The sequence below is a fragment of the Parasteatoda tepidariorum genome, chromosome 5, assembly GCF_043381705.1.
Source record: "Parasteatoda tepidariorum isolate YZ-2023 chromosome 5, CAS_Ptep_4.0, whole genome shotgun sequence".
Lineage (NCBI taxonomy): Eukaryota > Metazoa > Arthropoda > Arachnida > Araneae > Theridiidae > Parasteatoda > Parasteatoda tepidariorum.
In genome coordinates, this window is record NC_092208.1 from 88385272 (window position 1) to 88411580 (window position 26309).

Below are 26309 nucleotides of genomic sequence, written 5' to 3' on the forward strand. Positions count from 1 at the left end.
GGTGGTATGGAACTTCTTTCAGTTCCTACTCTATTTTTAAAAATCTCACTTTAGACCTGCGCAATCGTTCCTTATTCTCAAGGAGAAAAGCATCCTAATGAACACTGTTCTAAATTTAATTTATCCGAACAGTGCCAGGCTGCTTTTTACACTGATGCACAAGAGAATATTTTTGATTGTGACACTAATTTCTTTGGAGGCTTGTCATTATCATTGTTACGATTTTGAGGTCGACAACGATTTCAATCCTTGAATAACCCATATTGCTTTGTGATACACTCATGTTATATGGATTATTATCATTTAGACTCTACTACGGAATACGCTATGCCGAACGTCAAACCTGTTTTCGAAAGTCAACCATTTGATTAGATCTATGGTGAGAATTCTTTTTTTTTTTTTTATCTGCTCAACAAATTGCATGCATTTTATCGCATTCTTTTATAAGTATTTTTAAATATTTAGGGCAATTCATATACAGTATCTCGTCCCTGTGTATATATATATATATATATCTCACAAAATGGCAATCTCTAGAATTCGAACTTACAATTTCAACTTCATGATTCGAATCGTTTTAAAATAAAATTAATAAAAGGAATTGTCTATAAATTATTTATCTCTCATTTTTTTTTAAATTATGTTCACTGTGACATATTAAACCAAGAATTTTCCCCATTAGTCAGCAGTAAGACCGTATATTCCTTCTGCGGGGGGGGGAGTCAGTAAGGCATTATTTGGTTGTAGTTGTCAATAAGTAAATGTTAAAGCTCGCTTGAAATAAAGACATTTTTTTTAAAAATTCATTCACAAAAAAATTATCTATTTTAGTTGTAAATTTAATTACGCAAATAGAGTGAAGAATTGTAATTTTAGACGTGGCTGTGTCTCCCCCCCATTTCCGCTGTCCCTGTTCATATATTACGTAAACATATTTTTGTCAGTTTTGGACACCCCCTTGTCAGTTAAAATAAGAAAAATCATAAACCCAATCCCATCCTAAGTAAGAAAGACGCTGCAATCTCCCTCTTACGAGACTACGGAATTTAACATTAGTAGTCGTGAACCCAAAATTGGGTCGGCTTTTCAACGACGGCTATAAAATAAAATTAGTATCTATAACCGAAATTATTTACGCACCAATGGTGTGAAATATAGCACGGCGAGTTTTTACTTTTCTCCTAAACGAACTAATTAGTACAATTTCTCCATTAATTTTGCTCTTTTAGTATCTAATTTATTATTTTATTTATTTATTTTTCTGAATTAAACTATATTACTCCAATTAATTAAGCGCCGCTTTCTCCTAAACGAATTATGCGTATTTTTCCATTAATTTTGCTTATCAGTGCGTAACTTATATTTTCTTTCAATTATTGTTGGTTTTAAATTATTTATTTGTATAGAAATACGTTTTTAAAAAAGTTTATTATGATTATAAAAAAAAATATTATTTAAAAAACTAATTATTATGATTAAAAATTAATTGGGCACTTGCATTTCAAGAAGAAGAAAAAGTTCACTCATACCCACATATCTGACTTGTGACGTCAGTGCCAGCTGATCGTNAGGCTACGGAATTTAACATTAGTAGTCGTGAACCCAAAATTGTGTCGGCTGTTCAACGACGGCTATAAAATAAAATTAGTATCTATAACCGAAATTATTTACGCACCAATGGTGTGAAATATAGCACGGCGAGTTTTTACTTTTCTCCTAAACGAACTAATTAGTACAATTTCTCCATTAATTTTGCTCTTTTAGTATCTAATTTAATATTTTATTTACTTATTTTTCTCAATTGAAATATATTACTCCAATTAATTAAGAGCCGCTCTCTCCTAAACGAATTATGAGTATTTTTCCATTAATTTTGCTTATCAGTACGTAACTTACATTTTCTTTCAATTATTGTTGGTTTTGAATTATTTATTTTTATAGAAATGCGTTTTTAAAAAAGTTTATTATGATTATAAAAAAAATATTATTTAAGAAACTAATTATTATGATTAAAAAAATTAATTGGGCACTTGCATTTCAAGAAGAAGAAAAAGTTCACTCATACCCCCACATCTGACTTGTGACGTCAGCGCCAGCTGATCGTTTATATACAAAATGTCGTGTTAAAGTTAAGCTAAGTTTCTTTAGATAGTTTAGAATGTTAATTAACTTAAAGTTAATTAAATATAGCGTCGAATCTGTTGAAATATAATTCTTTCTCGTCTACTTCTTTTATTTTAACTTAGATGTATTATTTGTTTATGTATTTTATTGTAATCGTGATATATTTTTGTTTTGTGTACCTGGCAACTTCGATGCATAATTATTTAGTTTATGTTCTGCGTGGCTTCATGCCTGTCTTTGTGTTAAGTAAGAAATGTATCGTGAAAGAATTTAAATCCGTTTGAAAGAATAATTGCGAAAGAATATAGAATGTGTCACTTAAGAGAATTGATACTTAACGAGTTGGCTTACTCGAAATAGAATGGAAAGAACAGTTGCTAAAGTAAACAAATGACACGTTTCAATTACCAACCAGGATCCAGATACCCACACTACTTCACTTGCAAGTATCCCATTATGATTATTAAAAATAAACACGTGGTGTCAGAGTACTTAAGAAATACTAATTTAAATGACGTAATCCGACTATGCAACCACGTTCACTTTGATTATTAAGTTTATATACCATGGCGAAAATTCTTTTTAGAACGTTTCAATAAATTCCTTTTTTGATTATTGATGACTATAAGCAAACAAAACAAACCACTCATTCTATGTCACAACTCGAGATGATAAATAGGTGATTAGGCCCAACAATGCGATTTAAATCCCATGGTTGGGGATAATCACGTGGTTGTGCTAGGCGGGTTTACGTTACAGCAATTAGGCTTGTTTTACTATCAAGCTGAATCAATTTTCGATTGATATTTATTTGGAGACCTGTAAGTGTGCTTGTCATATTGGATTGGCTTCCGACATAAAGGAATGTCGTGATTTACTAACGATGGCGTCACTTGTCTGAATCCAATGGGATGCCTGCAAGTGACTTAGTATGGGTATCTCGATCCCGATTGGTTGTTGAAACGTGGCATTTGGTTACGTTAGCAATTGTTCTTTCTATTCTATTTCAGGTTAGCCAAGCCCCCGTCAAGAATCAATTCTCTTAAGTGTCACATTCTATATTCTTACACAATGATTCTTTTACAAATATTTCAATTCCTTAAATATATTTCTTACTTAACACAAAGACAAGCACGAAATCATGTGGAACACAAATAAACTAAATATGCATCGAAGTTGCCAGGTGCACGAAACAAAAATTGCACCACGATTACAATGAAATACATAAACAAATAATAAATCTAAGTTAAGTAAAAGAAGTAGACGAGAAATAATTATATTTCAACTCATTCGGTGTGCGATACGGCTCTGAATTTAATTAACTTATCGTTAATTAACATTCTAACTCATGTAGAGAAACTTAGATCAACTTTAATACGCCATTTTACAGATAAAGATTAGCTGGCGCTGACATCATAGGTCCCATGTGTTGGTATGGGAAGTCTTCTTCTTCTTGAAGTGCAAGTACCCAATTGCTCACATTGTCGTTTTTTCTTATAATCCTTCACACCTTAAGTCCTCGTTTTCTTTCTTTTTTTTCGTACTTGCGTAAAAACCCATCGACTTTTTTCACTAAAACCACAAAATCGAAACCTCTTTGCAAAGATTTTGCAAATAAACTGTGGCGCAATTTTTTTTTAATCGTATGCTCTAAAATAATATTTAAAACTTTTTTTTAAATATTTTTTTGTTTTTACTGCCGTTACAATTTGAAACGACTTGGCGTCAATTTGGTGGAATTCACGCCAACTTCCCTGGTCGGTGGAATTTTATTTAAGTTTAGTTTTTTCTTTCATTCCGTAACTGTGTTTTTCGAAGCTCTGTCGCCAACAAAAATAAAAAGCCATTGCTTAAGTGCTTTACACTTAAAGCAATGCAATTATTTTAAACTACATATATAATCTTGCTATGATGAATTATCTCGACTTTAGAATAGACAAATAACTTAAATATTTTAAAAATTATTAAACTTTTTTAAAAATCGCCAATTTTGCGACATTTTTCTGCCTAGAATGAAATTATCAAACTCACTTCCGAATTCTTAGTTTTTGTAAATTTTTATGAACCCAGGTAATGTAGCATTGGAGTAAGTTTTTAAATATTAAAAAATTCGACCACAAACGCTTTTTATTTTCTCAAAACTGTGGCTTTTCTCCATCTTGACGTTTTGCACCATTGTCAAAATAAGCGCAGGCAGCGCTGGTTAAATATCAGCTAAACTTGACCTATTACTCATGAGTAACTGTTGCAAACTCACAGAAGTTATGAAAATAGCATATTATTCGAAAAAAAAAACATCATTTCGTAATACGACGGAGTCTTCGAAAAACAGCCTTTAAATGAGCTTTTAAAATATGAAACTGGTTAGAAAGTGGCATATATAATATATGAGGGTCATTCAAATGAAACCCGGTCACTAGTGTAAAGAAACGGTTACGATTTTATTAGCTCACAAACACAGTACACATACTTAAAAATAGTCGCCAAAACTGTTGGCACATTTATCCCATCTCGACACTAGCCGTTCGATTCTATCTTTGAAGAAGCTAGTAGGCTGCTGTCAGATCCAGGTCTGAACCCAGTCACACACGTTGTTGTCCGTTGTGAATTGATGTTCGCGAATAGCTTGTTTTAGAGGTCCAAAAACATGAAAGTCCCACGGTGAGAGGTCTGGATTATACGGTGGATGTTCCTGCGTTTCACACCGAAACTGCTGCAAGGACGTCTTCACCGCATTAGTTGTGTGTGGGCGGGCATTATCATGCAGCAGAATAACGCCATCGGGCAACATGCATGGCCGTTTCGACTTGATGGCTCGTTTAAAGTTCTGTAAAATGATTTGATAACGTTGGGCATTGATGGTGGTTCCCCGTTCCAGGAACTCGACAAGCAGTGGGCTCTCGTGGTCAAAAAAGCGTGTCGTGACCTTATTCACGGCCTCCAACTCCCTCCGCCGCTAAAAATTGAATCACTCCTGGTTGTTCCTACTTACTCGCTTGCATGTTCCGTAGTGGACGATAACTTGTGTGACCACCTTCTCTCCGGTGTGCAACAACACTGTTGCTATTCAACCTTAAAAGTTGCGCATGCGTCAGTCTCTCTACCAATAAATGGTGCCGCTATACACCCAGTTATGTAGCGCATCAATACGTTTCATACAAAGTTAGACGCACTGACCAGGTTTCATTTGAATGATATATTCTCATAAAATCTTCTTTTGATCTAGTCAAGCTCCAGCAGCAGCAAAGATGGTTCCGAATCTCCCTCTCCAGTTGCACCCAATGCCCCTAAATTCGGCACACTCATTCCCAACAGAATATTCGTCGGAGGAATCGCCGAAAATGTAAGTCTTCTTTTCTTTCTTTCTTAAAAACTAATTCAAAACTTTAAATAAAAGGGGGAAGTGTTGCACATTTTCTGATAAAAGGCTGCCAAACATTATAATTCTACAGCTTATTTGTAGCTTTTGCTAAACTGAATGACGCTGTACATGAAGAAAGAAAAAAATTCCAACTTTCATTCAGAAATTAGCTCAAAAACAAATGTTCACATCTAGCTAAGCTGACCAGCGTCCTCAAGAAACTAAGAAACTAGTAGTAAAGTTTCTATACAAATACTTGAGAACTAACTGCTTAATCTTTCCAAAAATGAATGTTCTTCGAACAGAGATAATTCATAGGGTTTCCTTAACAGAAATAATTTTTTTAAAACGGTAAAATGTTGAGTTTTTGATTGCACTTTTAGAAATTTTGCTATTAGTTTTTAAGGCCCGTACTCTGTGTTAAGTAGTGCGCCTATAGAGCGTGATAGTCCACTTTAATAGTAATCCACGCTGGCTTAAGACCGGCAACGAACACTTTAAGCTAACAAGAGAAATATGCAGCTGAAAAATTTCTATTAAAACAATATTGAACTAAAACTAATCAGCATGGTTAGGGTACCTTGGATATGGTACAAATTAGCGCTTTGAGTAATAATGTTCCGCTAAAATTTATTTAGTTGTAAACAAATGGGACTTTCTAGCTGATGTGTATTCATGGTCTAATGGTTTGGTTGTTCGCTATCTTTCAGACAAGTTCTAAATCCCGTCTGGATCATTTGAATTTTATCTCAAATTTTCTTTTTTAGGTTGATAACAATTTAACATGTTTGATTCAAATTACGAATTATTAGTTATTTTAATGCCATTTTTTTAAATTTAAATTTTTGAAAGCAAAAAATGATCATGGATACCTTATTAATGATTATTAATGATTAATGATTATTAATGATTAATGATTATTAATGATTAATGATTATTAATGATTAATGATTATTAATGATTAATGATTATTAATGATTAATGATTANTCGACTAAATCATTTATCAGTTCTTTCCATAAATTGTGATTTAACGAAGGACTTAAAATGTGCTGAAAAAATAAAGGAATTTGCACCACAAAACTGCAGAAAGGTTGCCTTATAATTTATATAACATAACTACACCTAACCTGTCAATTTCTTTTGCAATAATGTTGTACAGTTGCTGTTTGTATAGACAAATAAAAATAAATAAGTAAAAAAAAATTAATAAAATTATTTTATTGTCCTATTTTTTTCTATATACTTATCTACATCACTATAGAAAACAGTTTTTTTGACAAAATGGCTATTAGGGCCCCAAAGTAGTTTCAGCCCAGGGCCCCACAAAATCACGATCCGCCCATGGGTTAGGGTACCTTGGATAGGGTACAAATTAGCCGCTTTGAGTAATAATGCCCACTAAAATTTATTTAGTTTTAAACAAATCGGACTTTCCAGCTGATGTGTATTCGGTTTGATTGTTCGCCATCTTCCAGACAAGTTCTAAATCCCGTCAGGATCGTTTGAATTTTATCTCAAATTTTCTTTTTTAGGTTGAAAACAATTTAACATGTTTGATTCTAATTACAAATTATTAGTTATTTTAATGACTTTTTTTTAAAATTTAAATATTTGAAAGCAAAAAAAGATAATGGATATTTAATTTTTTTTAAAAATATTTTTAATTAAAATACGTTGCTTATTTTTTAGAAAAAAAAAAAATTTAAAGTTTAAAAAAAATTTTGTAATAATTTTGAACATTTTTTAATTTGAAATTTAAATTAACCTTTGGTAATTTTCTCCAGTAATCCATGTGTTTTAATTAAAAAATAAAAATAAATAAATATTTGTTAATTTTTTGTTTTTGAAAATGTAAATATTTTTTAAAATTGATTTCAGTTGAGAAATATAATAATTTATAAATTGAATAAATCATATTAAATACAAATCCGCCTTTTTCGATTAGAAATATAAGTCAAAATTCAAATGTCCAACATGCTTCCCGGACCTGTCTGGTAGAAGGAGGGCAACCTAACCATAACACCACTGGTACATATCTAGTGAAAATTTTTTTAAGTTTTATACGGCTTAAAAGGTCTAGTTTTTTTAGTTAACCGAAACTTTAGTGGGACATATTTTACTTCATGAGTAAATCAGGCACTTGATTTGTAAATTTGTACCTAATCTTTTGTACTTTTGTTGTGTACTTTTGTTGTACTTTTGTAAAATTTGTACTTTTGTTGGAACCAACCTGCATTTGCGTTACATGGATGGGAAAACCACGAAAACCTCCCAAATCTAGTCTGACGAGTCAAGGTTAGTCAAGGGGACTCTAACCCACGATCCATCTACTACTAAGGATACTTCTACGTCAGAACTGCGGTCGATGCAAGGCGGATGAGAAATTCGGATCGACCAGCCATCGCTGGGTTTCGAACCCGGTCCACCTCATTCATTGGAAGGCGAACGCTCTATCTCCTGAGCCACCACGACTCAGTGGCGTTTATTAGAAACATCTACTATCAATCAATTTATCTGGATTTGAGGTTTTTTGACCCACCTTGCAAGCCGAGGTGGCTCAGTTTGAGCGCTCGCCTGCAAATGCGGCTATCCAAGTTCGAATCCCGGTGATAGCTGGTCGATGCAAATTCTGTTCCTGATTCATTGATGACGAAAAATATCCTCAATGGTAGACGGAGCATGGGTTAGAATCCCCTTGTCGTCGGGTAAACCGTGGGAGGTTTTGTTGGTTTGTCTCTTCATTCAACGCTAATGCTGGTTATTTCCCACAAGGCTATGGAGTTGAAAATTGATAGCTGTAAACTCAAAAATAAACGGTCATTCAACGCTGTTTATAAAATAAAATAAACTACTAATTCATAAGATTTTGATAATTTCGTTCTTTTTTCTTCATTTAAGAATTCCTTTGCGATTCTTTATAGGTTTTCTCTATTACTTACGTTTTGAACAGGTAACGATTTATCAGGGCCGGATTACCCATTAGGCCATGGCCTCCTGGGGCCCTCAATGATTAGGGGCCCCTTAAAATAGATTTTTTGAAAATAAATTTTAAAAAATTGAGAAAAAAAAAGATTTTTCAAAATGTTATGATTACTTTTTAGTTCTAATTTAATTATATAAAGTAAAATTTAATTTATTGTTATTTATTTTAATTTTACATATGCTTTCTTAAATGAAAAGACATATAAATACTTTTATATTTGAATAAATAAAAAAATATACGAGAAAAAAATGTAGTTTAAGGGCCCCAAAAATTAGAATGGCCTAGGGCCCCGCGTACGCTTTATCCGCTCTTGGGATTTATTATGGGTGTTCTTAGAGTATGGCCGAAAATAGTGCCACCTGAATAATCAGTTGGATCTATTTTCTGCCATACGCTTGGGATTTGATTCTCGGGGACATCACTTTTGCTTACATTAAATTTTTTAAATTTAATCTTTGTCTTTCCTTAACTTGAAACGAAGTATAATCAGGTTATGTTCTTGGCTCATTTTACAGTTTCACATAGAATTTTGCGTTATTCGTCTGTGTGAAACCTTAAACATACACACTTTAGAATATGCGTCTCAAGTTTACGCGTTTACCCATTTTCCACATCACCATTACCATAATTTCGGCAAATCTTGCTCTGTCCCTGCGCAAGTATATTTCAAGTTCCTATTGAAGTACGGATAAAAGCGATATTTGCCGTAACCATGGTAACGCCGAGATGTAAAATGTGGAGACTGGAGAAATCGCGTAACTTTGAGATGCCTATTCTATTTACTAAGATTATAGTATAGTTTGTCTGTGTAAGGAACTCACCTCGTCATTCGTCTAGAGTAGTGTCGGTGACTGTGGTTACGAGGTTTAACTACTTCAGATAGGGGTGTTGGGTCAGTATTTGACAGGTTTTGGTCCGGGCCGGCTAGAGAACGAGAATCAGGGAGAAAAGAAGCCCCCCTCTTTAAAATGAGCTGTTTCTTGTTTCCATAGCAGCAGACGGTCTAAGACTTTGCAGCGAAGGGAGTTTTTTTCTATAAACAAACTACATGTTAATCTTGCTTGTATTTTCATATGCTGTTTTCTCTTAATTAGTTTTTCACTGCTCCCTACCCAATGAATTAAAACATCAAGTTTCGTCCCAAAGTTTTGTTTACCTCTTGTAAACAATAAGAGTGATAATTGTTTTTGAAAAATCTTGTGTTGCAGACGATAGAATCAGAGCTGCACTCTTTGTTTGCCACATACGGTAATGTGAAAGCAACTAAAATCATACTCGACAGAGCAGGAGTGTCGAAGGGGTGAGTTACACCATCTTCTTCTTCTTTTTGGACAAGTTTATGTAAGCAGGGTGTTTTGTTATCACTTCCCTTAATATATGCATTAAGAATCATTGTCAGATATATACTGCAAATTATTTTATAAGCGATGCAAAAAACAAAATCGTAATTTAACAAATCGCTACTAAGGAAGGTGAGACGGAAAATATCAAAACCTCTTTGATTACCAAAAAAAAGCAGACGTGTCAAAAGACATTCGTGGGACACTTCCATATTTTTGGCAAGCAATTAAACCGCTTTTGATGTTTTTTTCTTCATTCGTTCTCGGTGGAGATTAGTCAGATTATGACACTATTTTTGATTTTTTACATTGCGTAAATAATTATTTGTGACCCCTAATATATTAATTTTTGGTAACTAAGATTCTAAAAATATGTATAAAATGCGGTGATTAGGGAATACTCTCTAAAAATGTCCAATTTATCCGGCCAAACTAGATCAATTGATTTTAGAAATCAGTTTAATTGTTGGTAATCTAATTATTTATTCCCATATTTTTCCCATTATATCCATACCAATCCATACCATATCCATACCAATCCATATATCCATACCAATACTCAATATTATTTATTCCCATTGCTTTGGCTAACCATTAGTCCATTGTTGCAAGATTGTATGTAAGGTAACTTCGAGTGATGACATTCTCTCCCTTTCATTTGAACGAAATGTAAAGAATTGAATTTAAACACAAAACACACAAAATCATAAAACAGAGTTTGCAAAACGTATTTTAAAATTTTAATGTAACATTTGTAATAAAACATTATTTTTAAAATTGTTAGCATTTCATTTAAGCTTAAAGTGACTCGTGCAGCCAGCTGCTGATAAGAAGGGATTTCTTAATACTAATGTTGGTAACAGTAAAGGTTAGTGTGAGATCAAGAAGAGAGGCCAGCACAGGGAATCTACTTTCTCTTCTAAGTTATGCTTTTGTTCATTATTCATCGAGTTTTTTTGTAGTTATGAACGCATAACCTATAAATTCGGTTATTTATCAGCGCAGATGATCAAGTGTATGGTCAATTCTTTAGAGTAGGTAAAATTTTTTAAAAAAATCACCCTTTTTTCAACAAAAAAAAAGACATTAAAAATTAATATAATTTTTATAAATTAATCTCAAAACAAAATGGCCCTATGGTCGAAGGGGTTTCTTTTTTTATCTTCAAAATTTTCTTTTGAGTAAAATCAATATTTGTGCCTGCAGGTATGGTTTTGTCACATTTGAAACAGAAGAAGAAGCTATGAGAATCCAGAAAGAGGTAAATTAATATTTGGTTTCATTGTGTATTCTATCTCATCACGCCGACTTCTCTTATATTTCAAGCACATAAAAAAACAACGCAATATTTGTTTTTTATTTTCTTTTGTGTGATAGAAACTGTTAATACTTTTATAATAATTATATTTCAGTTTCTCTCATTTTTCTCCCCATTAATGCAATAAAGATAATGTAATACACTTTCTTAATTTAGTGTAAGGTGCAGGGTAATAGATTTTTTTGAGCTATTTGTGCAATTGAAGAAGAAGATCAAGTATACTCACACACGTGGGATTTATAACGTCAGTGCCAGCTGATCGTATGTAAGGAAAATGGCGCGTTAAAGTTGATCTAAACTTCTCCCACATAAGTTAAAATGTTAATTAAATACAGCTCCGCATCGCACATCGAATATGTTGAAAAATAATTCGCACTCTTTTATATCTTTTACTAAATTTAGATTTATTATTTGCTTATGCATTGTTTTGTAACCGTGATATATTTCTGTTTAGTGCACCTGCCAACTTCGATACATAATCAGTTTGTTTATGTTCTACATAACTTCGCGTCGGCCTTAGTGTTAATGTAGAAGTATATATTGAAATCTTTGTGAAAGAATATAGTATGTGTCACTTAGGAGAATTGAGTCTTGAAAGACTTGGCTTACTCGAAATAAGATGGAAAGAACAGTTGCTAACGTAAACAAATGCCACGTTTCAACATCCAATCAGGATCGAGATACCCACACTATGTCACTTGTAGGTTTCCCATCGCATTCTGGTAGTAATTATCAATACTGGGTTGGGCGTAGCAAGTATTGCATTGCTGTCAGATACAATTTCCTTCCTATTTAATTATAACTCAGGAGTGCGAGATACAATAAACCACGGTTCCCAATTTTTTTCGGCTATGGAACCCTAAATGATAGAACTTTTTTTGGCCAATCCCCGGCATTTTAAAAAAAGTGTTCATTTGTAGCTGTGAAAATCGAAAAGAAAAGAGAAATTTTATGCACCGCAGAACCGGAAGGTGGGCAGAGAAGTTTTAGCCCTCTCACATTTTATAAGTAAGAGAGCGCAGCCCTTCCAAGATTACAATTTTTCCCTTAATATTTGTGTTATTAAATTTACAATTAAAAAAAGTTATTAAGGCAGTTAATTTTTGCGTCTGAATTCTAAAAAGAAAAAATATTAATTTCAAGCAAGCTTTAAAATTTCTATGACAGGTAAAAGCTTCTACCAAATCATCCCTTGCTCATCTCCCCTGAGGAGGAAATAAAGGCTAACCGATGGGAAAATTCTTGATTTCAAATGTCGCAGCGAACAGAATTTAAAAAAGCTGTTAAATGAGAGATAAATAATTTACAATTTTAAAACGATTTCTTTCATTCATTTTATTTTCATTTCAAAACAATTCAAAATCATGAAGTTGAAAATTGCAGGTCGAATTCTTAAATGACATTTTGGGAGGTGCAGATAATTCGAACCCGGTTGATACTAATACATATATAAACGTATATATATACGTATTTATAAACGTATATATATACGTATATAAACGAAATATTAAATAAATTATACATTGTTGAGTGGACAGATATACGAAAAATTTTCTTAAGTAAAGGTCGTTTGAAAATAAAAGCAATTTACCAATAATTGATTTTGTAAATTAAGGGAATTTCAATGATGAATAATTGTTTCTCTTAGGTCTAAAAAACAGCAAATTTGAAAAATCATTGCTTGGAACTGAGCCGTGTTTGGAAGATTTTGCTTTTAGAGCAGAAAAAGAAACCGGTGTTTCATGCTATATTTCATTATCATAAATTATTTAAAATGATAATTCACATATTTTGATCTAAATTAATACAATATAACCAAAAAAAGTATCAAAAATATGTATCATAAAAATTCTACGATATTTCCATCTATGATTGTGAATTCTCGCTATAGCAGACTTACTGCATTTCAAACGATAACGAAATTTGAATAACAGATGGCATTTCTGTCTAAAAAATAATAATTTGCTGCATTCAAACTAGCTGGAATATTTCGAATCCGAGTGATTATTGCAAATGGTGGATGTTTTGAGAACATACTTATACAGTTTTTTTTCTCTCACTTAGCAGCGCGCCATATGTTCATAACTTTATAACTAATTTTGAAACAGGGCAACATGAAATAATGTGGTTCCCTCAGCTTAACGCAGCGCCCACTTCTTCTGCAGCATTTCTATCGAATATCGTTGATGGATATTTTTCGTCTGTTTTCTTAGTACTTTTCAACTACAGTTGTTTTTTATATTGTTTTTTACAGTCCAATCAAACGAAGTCATTGCATAATCATTGTTATTTTTTTTTCCATAGGCAGCAGTTATATTCAAAGACCGGAAACTAAATATAGCTCCAGCTATTAAAAAGCAGGTGAGTCCATTTCAAAAATAAGTTTTAAAAAATCCTGCTAGAACAAATTAAATAAATAACATTTGGAAATATGTGATAAAAGGCAATGTTTTAGAGTAAATGGTTAAAGGAATATAATTATTATTAAATTTTATCTATTTCTTTAGCTTGTCACACATTTCTTTCTTCCCTTAATCAAACTGTTAAAGGATAATACCTAATATAAAACTTACAAGAAAAAAGGAGACATTAAAGTTAGAATATTGTTATACAATTATTTTAATTTTTATATTTACATTATAAGAGAGCTTATTATTTAAGTTCCATTCCAACTTTCTTTAATACATATAAATTTTTCATTTTAATTCATTCATTCTAATTATTTTATTTTAACTATTTTATTTTTGCATTGGTCAATTATTAATAACTTTAAAAAGGATTTAACGTATATCAAAAAATACACACATTAGGTATTGTAAATTAATATTTAAGGGAGGTAAACACATAAACGCTATTGAAATATAATAAATTACAACTGAGGAAAACATCAACGGCAGTCTGATTGCCAGGAAAAGAGTATTAGAAACCTCTTCAAATCTTATCAGACAATCAAACTGGTTTTAAATTTTTAGACTAAAATTGTGTTTAATTTTTTACTTAAGTTTTTAAAAAAAAAAAATATATACTAAGGGTGGTAATTATTTATTGAATAATTTATACAGTTTTTAGAATTAACTATGTTTTTCTTTTGAGTACTCTAGCGAGTCATTAATTGTTTGACTTTTTGATTGGCGGTTTACAGTGGCGATAAACTCTGTTTATATCACACCTCAATCCCAACTTGCATTGATTTAGGCAACGGGGCTTTTGCTTGATTTTTAAGTACTCAAGATAGTTGGGAAAGGATTCGAATTTTGAGTTTGACATTCTACCCTAATAGACACGAAAATTAGGAAACAAAAACGTAGTTAAAAATTCATGAAATTTATAATTTATTTAAATTTAGTTGTTTTGAATGAATATAATCCATAACTCAGGAAAATAAAATAACATCAACAAAAACGTATATATTACTTATTAAGTTTGAAATATTTCTTTACTTTTTTATTTTGTACATTATTATATCCCGATTTATATCAAATTTACCTCTATGTATTCGATATTAATGTTCAAGCTCGTAGCCTTGTTATTTTAAACTCAAATCAAATCAAGCATTGGGACCAAGTCGCGTCCGTGGAGGACATATTAAGTGACATTTGTTATTTTTGTTGAAGAATCGTATGGATAGTTGACTGAATGTAAACAATAACAAGCTTTATAAAACAGGAAGAAATTTAGAAAACTTCCTGTGTGTCACTCCACTTATGTTATGGTTACGAGGCTATGTGTGAACAGGCTTAATATTCTAGGACAGGGGTGGCGAACCTTTATACACCTACGTGCCATTTTTTCGAAAAAAACTGTTTAATGATGTCATAGACGTGCCGTCAAGTAATTTTGACTTCGTGAATTATTGGGAAAATAATAATACTAAATAATATCAACTCAAAACTATTTACATTGAACAGTTATAGGCGTAATTCAACTTAAAGTAACACCAGTGTGACTTCAGTTGCTGCAGATTAGATAACAAATAACTTATATTAGGTTGTAAGATGTTAGTTTAAGCAAGACTGTTAATTTTTTTTGCTAGTTACTTATTGTTAACTTGTTTTTTTTTTTATGGTTGTGGATGGTGTTTTCTACACTAGGGAACGCTGCAAGCTCGGGACTGCCTAAATTTCTGGGTTACTGTTTCAGTTGTATTTTAAAGCCATTTGGCATCATTGTGTTTTGAGATTCTTGCAAACAATGTATTTGATTACTTATTACTTATGTTTACAATGCTANTAATAGTTTTTTAGCATTAATTGTTATTTTTTTTATTAATAGTTGTTTATTATTTTGTTTGTTTTTGTGATTTTTAATTTAATTGCTACATATGCTTCATAATGTAATAACATTTCTGTAATAACAATTTATAGTGCAATAACAATTGCGATTGGTGGGGTGCCCAAAATATTGTGCCACGTACTATAAATGGCACGCGTGCCACTGGTTCGCCATCCCTGTTCCAGGAAGTTTTGTTATTGTGATTTTACTGTTCACAAGAGTTTTCTGTGACTTATAAATTCTAACTGATTCATGAACTTAAAATAAATTTAAGAAAATCAATATCGCAGCATAAATAAAGAGTAAGATTTGCCATGGTTAGTGTGTTATCTCTTAGCTGGCTATATTTGTTTGAAAAAATAGCCGTTTCTTATTTCTTGGATAGTATCAAAGCGTGCTTGCGGAGTTTTACTAATTTATTTCCTTGTCTCGTTATAATTTAAAATGAAAGAACGCATTGTATTGCAAACACTACAAGTGTAATATTATTGGATGGCGCGCTTTCTCAGAGCTAGACGTAAAATTCTATCGGAAGTAGTGAGCTGGAAGTTTTGCAACGACTTTTAACCTCTAGCGCCATCTGTGTTTAGTTTTACACGGTCAATCATCCATAAAGCTCATCACAGGCTGCGCTAGTGGTTAAAATTCGTAATAAGACTTCCAGGTTGCTACTACCGATTCATTTACACACCGAAACTGAAAAAACACGCTGTTATTGTACTATTTATTCTATGACTATTATTTACCCTACATTGAGTAAATTCATTTAACTTTAGCTGAAGGCATGAAAAACTAAAGATGCCTCTCAAAACATGGGAACCTTTACTTTATTTATGCCGTTGTGTTAATGTCCTTAAATCGATCGATGACTGACGTCCTTTAAAAATTCGTAAAACACTGAAAAATATTATGAATGGTAAAATTGAGTGCAAATTTAATCACGATCATAAAATTTCCTAGATTATAAATCCTCCTCTGACATCATCTCGTAAATTTAACATAAGTCGAGAGATACATCGGAAGTTTTTAAAATTCTGTTTTGATTTTGGTTATTATTTACATTCAGTTCCCCATCCATGGGAAGGAAAACCACAAAGACATCTCACATTTAACCTAGCATACTCAATATTTCACAATTTGTTTATTATTCAGCATTTGGGCCGGTGCTAGCCTGTAGGAGCATTCGAATTGTCTAGCCTTATTTAGAAAGCGAATACTTTAATCCCTAAGCCCCCCCCCCCAGCACTTTACTCCAATTTATACCTTGAGCCACGGGGACTCGGGGGAAAAGATTTTTCCATTAGGGGCGTTCAAATATTACGTAAGCATATTTATGGCAGTTGTGGACTCTCGCACCCCCTTTGTCAGAAAAAATAAGCAAATCCTAAACTCATTTTCATGCTCATGTATGAAAGTTGGAACACCACCTAGGTTTTTGCTTTGACTTTGAAATTTATTTTAGTAACCTAGTTTTGCGATTAAATCAAATAAAAAGATGTAAGCTTAAGAGAGTAACTTAACTTAACCATATTAGAATAACTTCATCATAAAGCCAACGTAAAAATAACCTTTGAGATAGACGGATCATGGGTTGGAATCCCCTTGCCGTCGGACTAACCATGGGAGGTTTTCGAAGGTTTCTTCACTATGCTGGTTAAATCCACCAGAAAGACCTCCACGAAGATAATTTGCCGTAATGTTTGATCTAAGAATTCTTTTTTCTTCCTGTTTTGGTTCAAAATTAGAGATTACTGAGTTGAACATTGATAATCGTAAGCCCAAAACTGTATCTGTTGTTCAACGCCAGCTTATAAAATAAAATATACCTAACTGTGGTTTAAAACTATTTCGCATTAAGCACTTCATTTATTTCATTGAGTCAAAATTAGTTTTGTTTAATACTTTTTATATTTTATTTTTCAGCCGTTTGCTCGTGTTTATGGTAAGTAAGAATTCTATTTTACTTTAAGATTAAAATAAAATGTCATCAGTATTTTGTATGCCCTTTCTTTCATGATTTCAGCAGAACCCGCAGCAGCAGCAGCCACAACTGTGTCGAGTGGGACCATACTGTATCCGGGTGGTGGAATTCCTCTTTCGTATCCAACATTTTTTGGATCACCAGAGAACGTTTATCCTCAGGTGAGTCATCACAAGGAAGATTCATTAGAATTTTAATCACTTGAAAGCGCATGCATGTTACCTCTAAAGCCGTCGTTAACACGCACTTAACCTAGCTATTCTGAAGATTAACAAGGGTGATTCGTTAAAGGGTGGAATCAAGAGTTATCCGCAATTTACCTTGTGCTCATTAACAGTTTCTAGATCGTTAAATTTCAAAAATCTTGTTTCTCTCATTTAATTTTTAGATGTATTTATTGATATTATTCCGAGCAAATGGGTTCGTTTCGATTGGAGAGGAATAAAAACAGTAATTAAGACTCCAAAAGTTAATTAGCAGAATCTTCCAGAAAATATAACTATTTCTAGCACTCAATGAAATTGTAGTACTTAACGAAACGAAGGTTTCACAATCTCAGACGAGTCAATGAGCTAGCTCAAGTCAGAACACAACTACAGTCACAAGCAGACTAACACTCTCTGCCTTTCAAACTTCTTTTTATATAGAATTGGCGACGAAACCCCAGAACTTTCGACATGATTCTAGACGATTCTCACATAACTCCGTAAATATTGGGCCTATCGCTTTGAAACTCAAAGTTAACCTATTGTTTGGTCACCAAATATCTCCAAGATTATCGCCAAGTCGGCAACAATGTCGCCAAACGGAGTCTTCTATAAGAAATACATTAGGCGCTATTTTCTCTCGAAATTAAGGTAGAACTACGCGACTTCCTAGCAATTTTTCTAATTAAACTTTTTATTTAGGGTCCAACTAAGATATTTAGTCTAATAACAAAATAATGTTTGCAAAATTATCCACATATTTACAAATTGGTAACAACGTGACTCTTTAGATATAAAAAATAAATAAATGATGTGTTCTTTTCCTTCCTTTATAATAATGTTTTAAACCATTTGATTCTCAGTATTATAGTTTTAAAAGTGATTGATTCGATCAGCTAATATGTTGATTGTAGTCACTAAATTTAAGATAATGTATTAAAAAATAAGATCATGTATTAAAAAATAAGATAAGAGATTTTCCTCTCCATATAACGCAAATGTAGGTTAGTTCCATCAAAAAGCTCTCCAGGAGGGCAAATTTCTCCCAATTCTTAATCCAGGAGGGATCCCTTATTTCCTGGATTGGGTTCAAAATCACAAGGCTACGAAGTTGGACATTAGTAGTTGTAAACCCAAAAATTGGGTCGGCTGTTCAACGACGGTTATAAAATAAAATGTTCACTTTGTATTAAATTGCTGCAGTTGCAAAGGAGAGCTGAAAATGTATCTTTTCAGGCGAACCTGTTCTATCCAGCATATCTTCCTCAGCAAACTTTCCATTGCCATCCTCCGACTGTAAGTAACACTCATTTTATCTCTTGTTTCATACCTTTTCAGGAAAATATATAATTTTCTGTATTTTACAAATTCTGTTTAATTTACCAATTCAAAAATGATAATTAAATGCAAATTAGAATTTCGTCTAGAGCATGGGTCGCCAAACTTTTTTGATCATAGACCCCAATGTAATTTTTCGAAATCTCCATCGACCCCCATAAAACTAATTTTCTGTTAATTAAAATAAAACTCTATTAGATACTGTGTTTGTACATTTATTTTATAATTTCAAGCATTTTTTAGAGTAATAGTACATTGTGTAACAATAGTTTTATAAAAAATATATTAATGTTGATATTTAAATACCTTAATATTAATTTAATAACAAAATTGGTCAATTTTAATCTTAAATCCCCTCGAAACTCCACATTTAATTTGAAACTGTACCTAGTTAAGATTGAATTTACCGATTTACCCCTCGGATTCGGATCGACCCCCATTCGACCCCCGCTTTTGTTAAATAGACCCCTGGGGGTCTATATAGACCACTTTGGCGACCTCTGGTCTAGAGTTACAAACTACAATGAATAAGTCAAATGAAAAGAAAAACTGAGTTTACTAAAACTTAACAGCATTACATATCTTTATTTTTGTAAAATTTTTTTAGAATATTTATTTTTATTTTTCCCGATGAGTCACATAAATATTTTGCTTAATAATTTACTATTGATCAAAATCCTTTGATCTTTTTATACGTACATTTTAAATTTTTTTCATTTGAATAGATTTTTATTAAAATTTATTTTCTGCTAATTTTTTTTTTAATGATCCGCAACTTGCTTTTCGGCTCCATTTTCAGTTAAACACTGTTATTTTGTACAGTACACACACACAAAAAGATATTACTTCATTTTCCAGAAAATGGTCGACCAGAAGTGCTCTGTGGGATGTTGCATTCTACCACTGCACCTCTGAAAATGCTCCAAGACCTCATACTAGTACCTCTTCAAAAGATATGCGGGAATCCAGCGTTTTGCCTACCCAGACCAACAAACCTTAGTCTCCATAATGTGCAATTTTTTGGACATTAGAGGGCAGAGGCCTGGTCCTCTCCGTATGAAAGTACGCTCCGAGAGCCAGTGGCCAGGCTGAAGCGGGACTCATCAGTGAAGAGAATACTCGGCCTATATACATGCTCTGCACCATCTTAAACGGTCTTTTTTGTTAGCAGATCTTCTTGCTAACAGCCCTCTCTCATGAAGTTCTCTGGAAAGACTAACCCTTGAACTTTGACTTCCAGTGGTTGCATACGCCTCGCTGTAATCGACAAATACCTATCTTCGTTGGCCGACTTATAAGCCACAATTTCTCCCGGTAGATTCGGAATCTTGAAATTGTTTTCATAAATTTCACACGACGATGGCAATTACACATCTAGATTTGAGAAGCTTCAAATCTCCCCACAATTTGCCGACTCATTCCATTATCTAAACGTTGGTGGTTACACGATTTTGCTGTTTGAAATTAAATTTTAAGAAAAAGCAAGAAGATGTGAGAGTGAAGGAAGGGAAGATTCTGCTATTTGCGCTTATAAAGTCTATTGCTCAACTAGCTCCGTCCACGCATACGTTTATGTATTACACAAAATTTACATCTTTGTTTGAAGCAGTAGTTTTACATTTCACTCATTGGTATCAGGAAATTCAAGAAAATATGCAATTTAAAAAAAAAAAATTCTAGACAGAGTAAAATGGACGCCTTTAGGTTATGTGTTTCACACTTTCCCTTTTTCGTTACCATGGATTTGGCGATTGGGTTCCTTAAGAGGGTGGTATTTACAGATAAAAGACTTAAGATTCACCGAAACCACGGTAACGGAGAGGGGAGGTATGGCACACTTAATCGTGAGACAACTAGTTTATTTAATGAGTGTATAATTGGTGATATTTTCCTCTAGGGCTTGAGAGCTCCGATTCCTGCTGATATGAATCAGTTCATACCTTCACCATCTCATTACTTCATTCCTGATCGGAACTATTAAAAGAGTGAGAAGATTTCGGTGAGTTTTTATAAACATTGGGACTTAAATCTATATTAATTTATTTTTAATGTATTGAACGACGTTACTCACCAATTCAACCTAATTTATTTTAAAAGTGAATTTGATCTTTTACTAGGTTTTCTTTATTTTCTTAAACAGTATCTTAAAGTTTTATATGAATTCATGATAGAATAAAGGACTTAAAATTGTTGAGCACCGAAATACGGAAAAAAATAGTTTTATACCGGATCTAAATTCCTAGAACTAAAGAATGTATACAAACCAAATCAAATTTTACACTGCCCAGTCACATTAATGTGATTACCACCTACTTCCAACGTCAACGTGAAATAACCAATCACAACAGGCAGGTGGTAGCACATTGCAATGAAGTGTATATGTTAACTGTGACTGACCGAAATCGGGGGATGTTGACCATTACATAGTCACTTCGGTAAATGTCCGAAATATATACTACGTCTAGTTAAATGACACTGACCGGTATACCCAACACTGATGTTTTTCTTTAAGGTTTAGTGCCACTACCCGGTATGCCCTACTTCAATGTTTTTTAAGGCCAAATGCCTCTGTCCAGCATGCATTTAACCGGTACTCAGAACACTTATATTTCTCTTAATCTATCCTTAGCAGATATTAAAATATCGAATAAATATACTAACATCAACGAATGAATTAATACCGATTCTGATATAACAAATAATTCGGATATTCAAAAAGCGATTATGTGATTGTCGACATTTACCGATGAAAGGCTTCATTCTCTTGATTCCGGTCATATATAAAATATTTCTTATTAAAATTTTCGGTCATATTTCTGAAAGGAAAATCAACATTGCAATCGCTGGCGTAATGCAGAAACGGAGAGATTTATCTGACGTCCAAAGGGGAATGACCATTGGCTTTCAGGGCAAGGGTGGAATCATTGAATCATTTCCAAAACGGCTAATTTCGCAAATAGTTTGTGGGCCACCATAGTGATACATACTGCGCATGGCACTATCGAAAATCAGAGACGGTGCAAATGTGGTGCACCACGGGCCATAGAAAACAGAGGTAAGCGAGACGTGCCATCGCTCAGATGAACCAAGGAAGGGGCTACCAACAGTGATTGTGACACGAAGTGAAAAGGCCTGAAAAGTTTTGGTGAATACACTCGATATCAATTTATATACTATAAGTGTTTAATATAATTTTTTGAACTAAGATTTGTATTTAAATTACCCTATCAATGAAGAATATCACATCTCTTTAGCAGCTAATTTAAAAAACAAAACAAACTTAGTTCCTACAAGAGTCGAGATGTTGGATTTTAAAATCATGTGAATATGAATCGCAATATTGGATTTTAAGAAAGCGAAGTTACAAATAACATTGAATTTTAAAAAAGCGTGATTACGAATCACAATATTGATTTTTAAAAATGCGTAAACACAAATTGTGATATTAAATTTTTAAGTCATGTGAATACGAATTGCAACGAACGATTTTTTATTCGCGTGAATAAGATTTACAATGTGCAACTTTTAAATCAGGTAAATACGAAAATCGAAGTTTGATATTAAAATCATGTGAATTCGAATCGCGATAGTAGCGGATTCTGGAGTAGTTTAAATTGTTAAAAACTGTAAAAATCAGACAAACTAAAAAAAAAATCAAATTGGCGGAAGAATCACATGTAGGTAAACGTATCGTTAACGCGTTTTAGCGAAAGTTTAAAAACTTGAATTTTAGATTGTGGAAGTAAGTGAACATTTCGCCGTATTATACGTTTTGATTCGCGTAAGTCAGCAAATCAATGGTTTTGAAATACGTGGAATTCGCGTAAAAATTACATGCCCGGCTCCTAGACCTGGAAGGATGATACGAAACACCCGGAATACAAACACCCCTGAGTGTCCTCTCAACTAACGTTGCTGCGTATGAGCCTCCGCTGCAGATGCCCCTGACCAATTACCTCCCCTGACCACCAAACTCCCCAGACTTAAACCTACCGCAGCTCTCATCAGCACTGGAGTCGCAATGACTGAACATTTTCAAGAATCTAATTGACTCTCTTCCTGAAAGTCTCGCGGTGGTCCGCTCTGCAGAAGGTGGTTATTCGGTCTTTTGATGTGTGGTCACATTGATGAATTTATAAACGAAAGATTTCACAGAATGTATACCATCGATATTTAAAATTTTTTACCCTAAAATAAAGTACAGTCATTTATACAAGGCCAGACTAAAATAACGTAATATACAATAAGCGATCTGATCTTAAAAAACTGCAAAAGGGGGTAAAGATTCGCCTAATTCACAACAGGGATAAAGTGAAATTTTTTATACATTTTAAGCCTTCTCTTATACCATCCTTAAAATAAAATGTGAAATATTCAAGTATTTCCCCAGGATCTAATGAAATATTTCTGTTGCATAAACTTCCCTATCCCACCCCTTACTAACCTAGATGCCGTCGGTTCAGTAAATTTGGAACTGCAGTTTCTTGAATACTGTCAGTTTAATATGAATCCCTCCGTACAATCAGAAGTTACACAAAAATAATCAATAAGCTGAAACAAATGTCAGCAAATTTATTTAGTTCAATAAGTAGAGATTTTATCTGAGAAAAATAATGCAATCTTTTTTTTCAGGTCAAAAATTTCTCAATCAGTGACTCGAAGATTTTTAATGTTGATTGTGTTTCTGAGAATTTTGAATGTGCCAACAGAAATGAAGGGGAATTTTGTCAAAAGCATCCATCTTCTGAATTTTTAATGTGTACATAATTTTATTCATTTCTATCACTAGTATTTTTTTCAGACAGGAAATACTCTGCGATATAGGTATATATGAAATTAATATAGTATATATGTTACCGCCAATGATCGAAATCAAGAGAATGTTGACTTTCACAGGAGAACGTCAACAATCACAGTCGCTTTGGTGAATGTCCGAAATATGTGTTACATCCGATTTGATATTAATTTAAACATTAATATTATTATATTTAATCTATATTTTAATATCAGCTGAGGATAGATTAGGAGAAACATCAGTGTTCGGAGTACCGGTTAAATGTATACTGGGCAGTGGCATTTGACCTTAAAAACATTGATGAAGGGCATACCGGGCAAATGTATACCGAGCAGTGGCACTTAACTAGACCTAGTATCTGTTTCGGACATTTACCAAAGCGACTATGTAATTGTCAACATTCTCCAGTGGAAGTCGACAGCCCCCATTTTGGTCATTAGCAGTAACATATACATACATTGTATGTACTAAAATATATAATATACTAAAGTATATGCAATAACATTAGTCAAATGCAGAGCCTCTCATATTTACAACTACATCTGTCACTAAGGNCCAAAGCGACTATGTAATTGTCAACATTCTCCAGTGGAAGTCGACAGCCCCCATTTTGGTCATTAGCAGTAACATATACATACATTGTATGTACTAAAATATATAATATACTAAAGTATATGCAATAACATTAGTCAAATGCAGAATTTAAACTTAATGAGACTCTAGGTTATTACTGGAGATAACGGGAGCCTCTCCTATTTACAACTACATCTGTCACTCATAAGGTACAAATTACGAATGTTTCTGTGTGTACAATAAACTATTATGTAAGGTAACATTTAAACATAATACGAATTTAAACCTTTTTATGGTAAAACTTATAAAACAAGTTAAAATGCATTTATAAAGCTTTTTTAAAAAAAATACAAGAATATTTCATCAGATGACATACTATATAGTTCTCAGGCATGGGAACTCGTAAAACTCACCTTCCAAAATTTTGGAATACATTTAGCATTAAAATAGACTAGATCGACAAGACAACAACAACATGAATATTAGTTATTACATTTGAGTTAAAAGTGATACTTCACACATCATATGATATATCCTTTTTTGAAAAACGGTGTGGAACATTGATAAGATGCCTCATAAGAAGTATTTCGATTACTGAGCTGTAATAATTGTATGCACATCATTTAATAACTTTTCATTCTTTAAATTTTAATGAATTTATGTATTCAGACGTTTTTTGTACATGTTTTTGTCGCTAAACATAACACCAAAATCAGACCTTTGTCAGTGAGGGTTCACCGGTGCAGCGTCGATGAGATGATTGAATAAAATTTCCAATCAGCATTTGTTTTTCAATATTACAAATTATTGCATTACTCGAATTCATAAAAATGCTCTCATGAGCATATCATTATGATCCATTTATAATTTCTAATCATGCCTTTTGTGCGTTCATATATTACGATAGCAATTTTTTTTCTTTGCAATTTTGGATTATCCCTCAGTCAGCAAAAATAAGCAAATCACGAATCTCCTCCCCTGCTTCCTTAAGAAAGTTGCATGCACCCCCCCATATATCTTAGTTAACTCTGTTATCACATGAGAGGTGAAATTTCTTTTAATGTACATTGCATCAAGTAAGAAGAGCAGTACATTTTTGATTTAACGATCTGATTTTCACATGCAATCTTAATGGCTCATAGGTTCACATTCATGAAATGGTAATTGTTTAAACTTTTAATATAATAATTAATTTTAGACACAAATAAGTATCTTCCAATACACATACCATTGTTTTTGGCAGATTGGGATTTTCACCTTCAAAATATGGGAGATAGCCGCAATCTGAAAAATATGGCCACAACAGTTTAGTTAGGAGAGAGGTCAAAAGTTTGGATCTTCATATACCTTTGGCACTATTAAGACATATCAAATTCTATTTAGGCAAATTATTAACTCTTCTATCCACAGATAATTTAAAGCAAAACATAAATAACTTGCTTGCGATATCAGAACAATGCAAATAAACTGCATCTAATTTATGCAGAATGTAATCAAATTTATTTAAAATGGGATCCTTTCTAAGAATCATTTAATTTCATTTCTACAAAGGACTCCTTCATTTATATTTGCAGCTTTATTTAATCAAACAGTCTCAGGTTATCATCACTTTATTTGTATATATATCAGATATTTCATGCTGTTTTAAAATGAATAAAATATTTTTCAAAATGAATAAGTGTGTGTGTGTCTAATGATTTCCATTCATTAGGATCACTTTTCAAATTTATTTGATCAGAGGTTAAAGTATTTATAAATATGATTGAAAATATCTTAACAAGATATATACTTTTTGATTTGTTAGAAGCTTTTAATCATTTTAATTTGATAGACTATTTCAAAATAAGTGGAAAAAAAGTTCTATTTTTAACTTTTTAATGCTTTTAAAGATCAGTTGATAAATTTTGTCTTAATAACAGAATAAAGTACTGCGTTATTGCCATATATGGCAGTACTTTTACTTTCGTTACTTGTTCCACCGGTACAAGTAAAAAGTACGTACTTTTACTTGTACTT

The 26309-nt window shown here is 32.7% G+C and overlaps 1 protein-coding gene across 2 annotated transcripts; it reads left to right on the plus strand.

Moving 5' to 3' along the window:
- Positions 1–57: 57 nt before the first annotated feature.
- Positions 58–24237, plus strand: LOC107445402 (protein boule-like). 2 transcript variants are annotated; one of them, XM_043039666.2, is made up of 10 exons: positions 58–379; positions 5351–5467; positions 9679–9770; positions 11017–11071; positions 13433–13489; positions 17324–17342; positions 17424–17542; positions 18824–18883; positions 20823–20924; positions 23558–24237. In XM_043039666.2, the coding sequence occupies exons 1-9, from the start codon at positions 377–379 to the stop codon at positions 20904–20906; spliced, it is 606 nt and encodes a 201-aa protein (XP_042895600.1). In that variant the 5' UTR covers positions 58–376; the 3' UTR covers positions 20907–20924; positions 23558–24237. The 2 variants fall into 2 exon arrangements, with proteins under 2 accessions (XP_042895600.1, XP_042895601.1); XM_043039667.2 differs by having other exon boundaries at positions 59–379; positions 17427–17542.
- The last annotated feature ends 2072 nt before the right edge of the window (positions 24238–26309 follow it).

Excerpts from the sequence above, each read along its gene's own strand:
- LOC107445402 (XM_043039666.2), top strand. Across the intron at positions 5,468-9,678 it reads TCGGAGGAATCGCCGAAAAT|ACGATAGAATCAGAGCTGCA; the intron begins GTAAGTCTTCTT and ends CTTGTGTTGCAG. Across the intron at positions 18,884-20,822 it reads TCCATTGCCATCCTCCGACT|GGCTTGAGAGCTCCGATTCC; the intron begins GTAAGTAACACT and ends ATTTTCCTCTAG.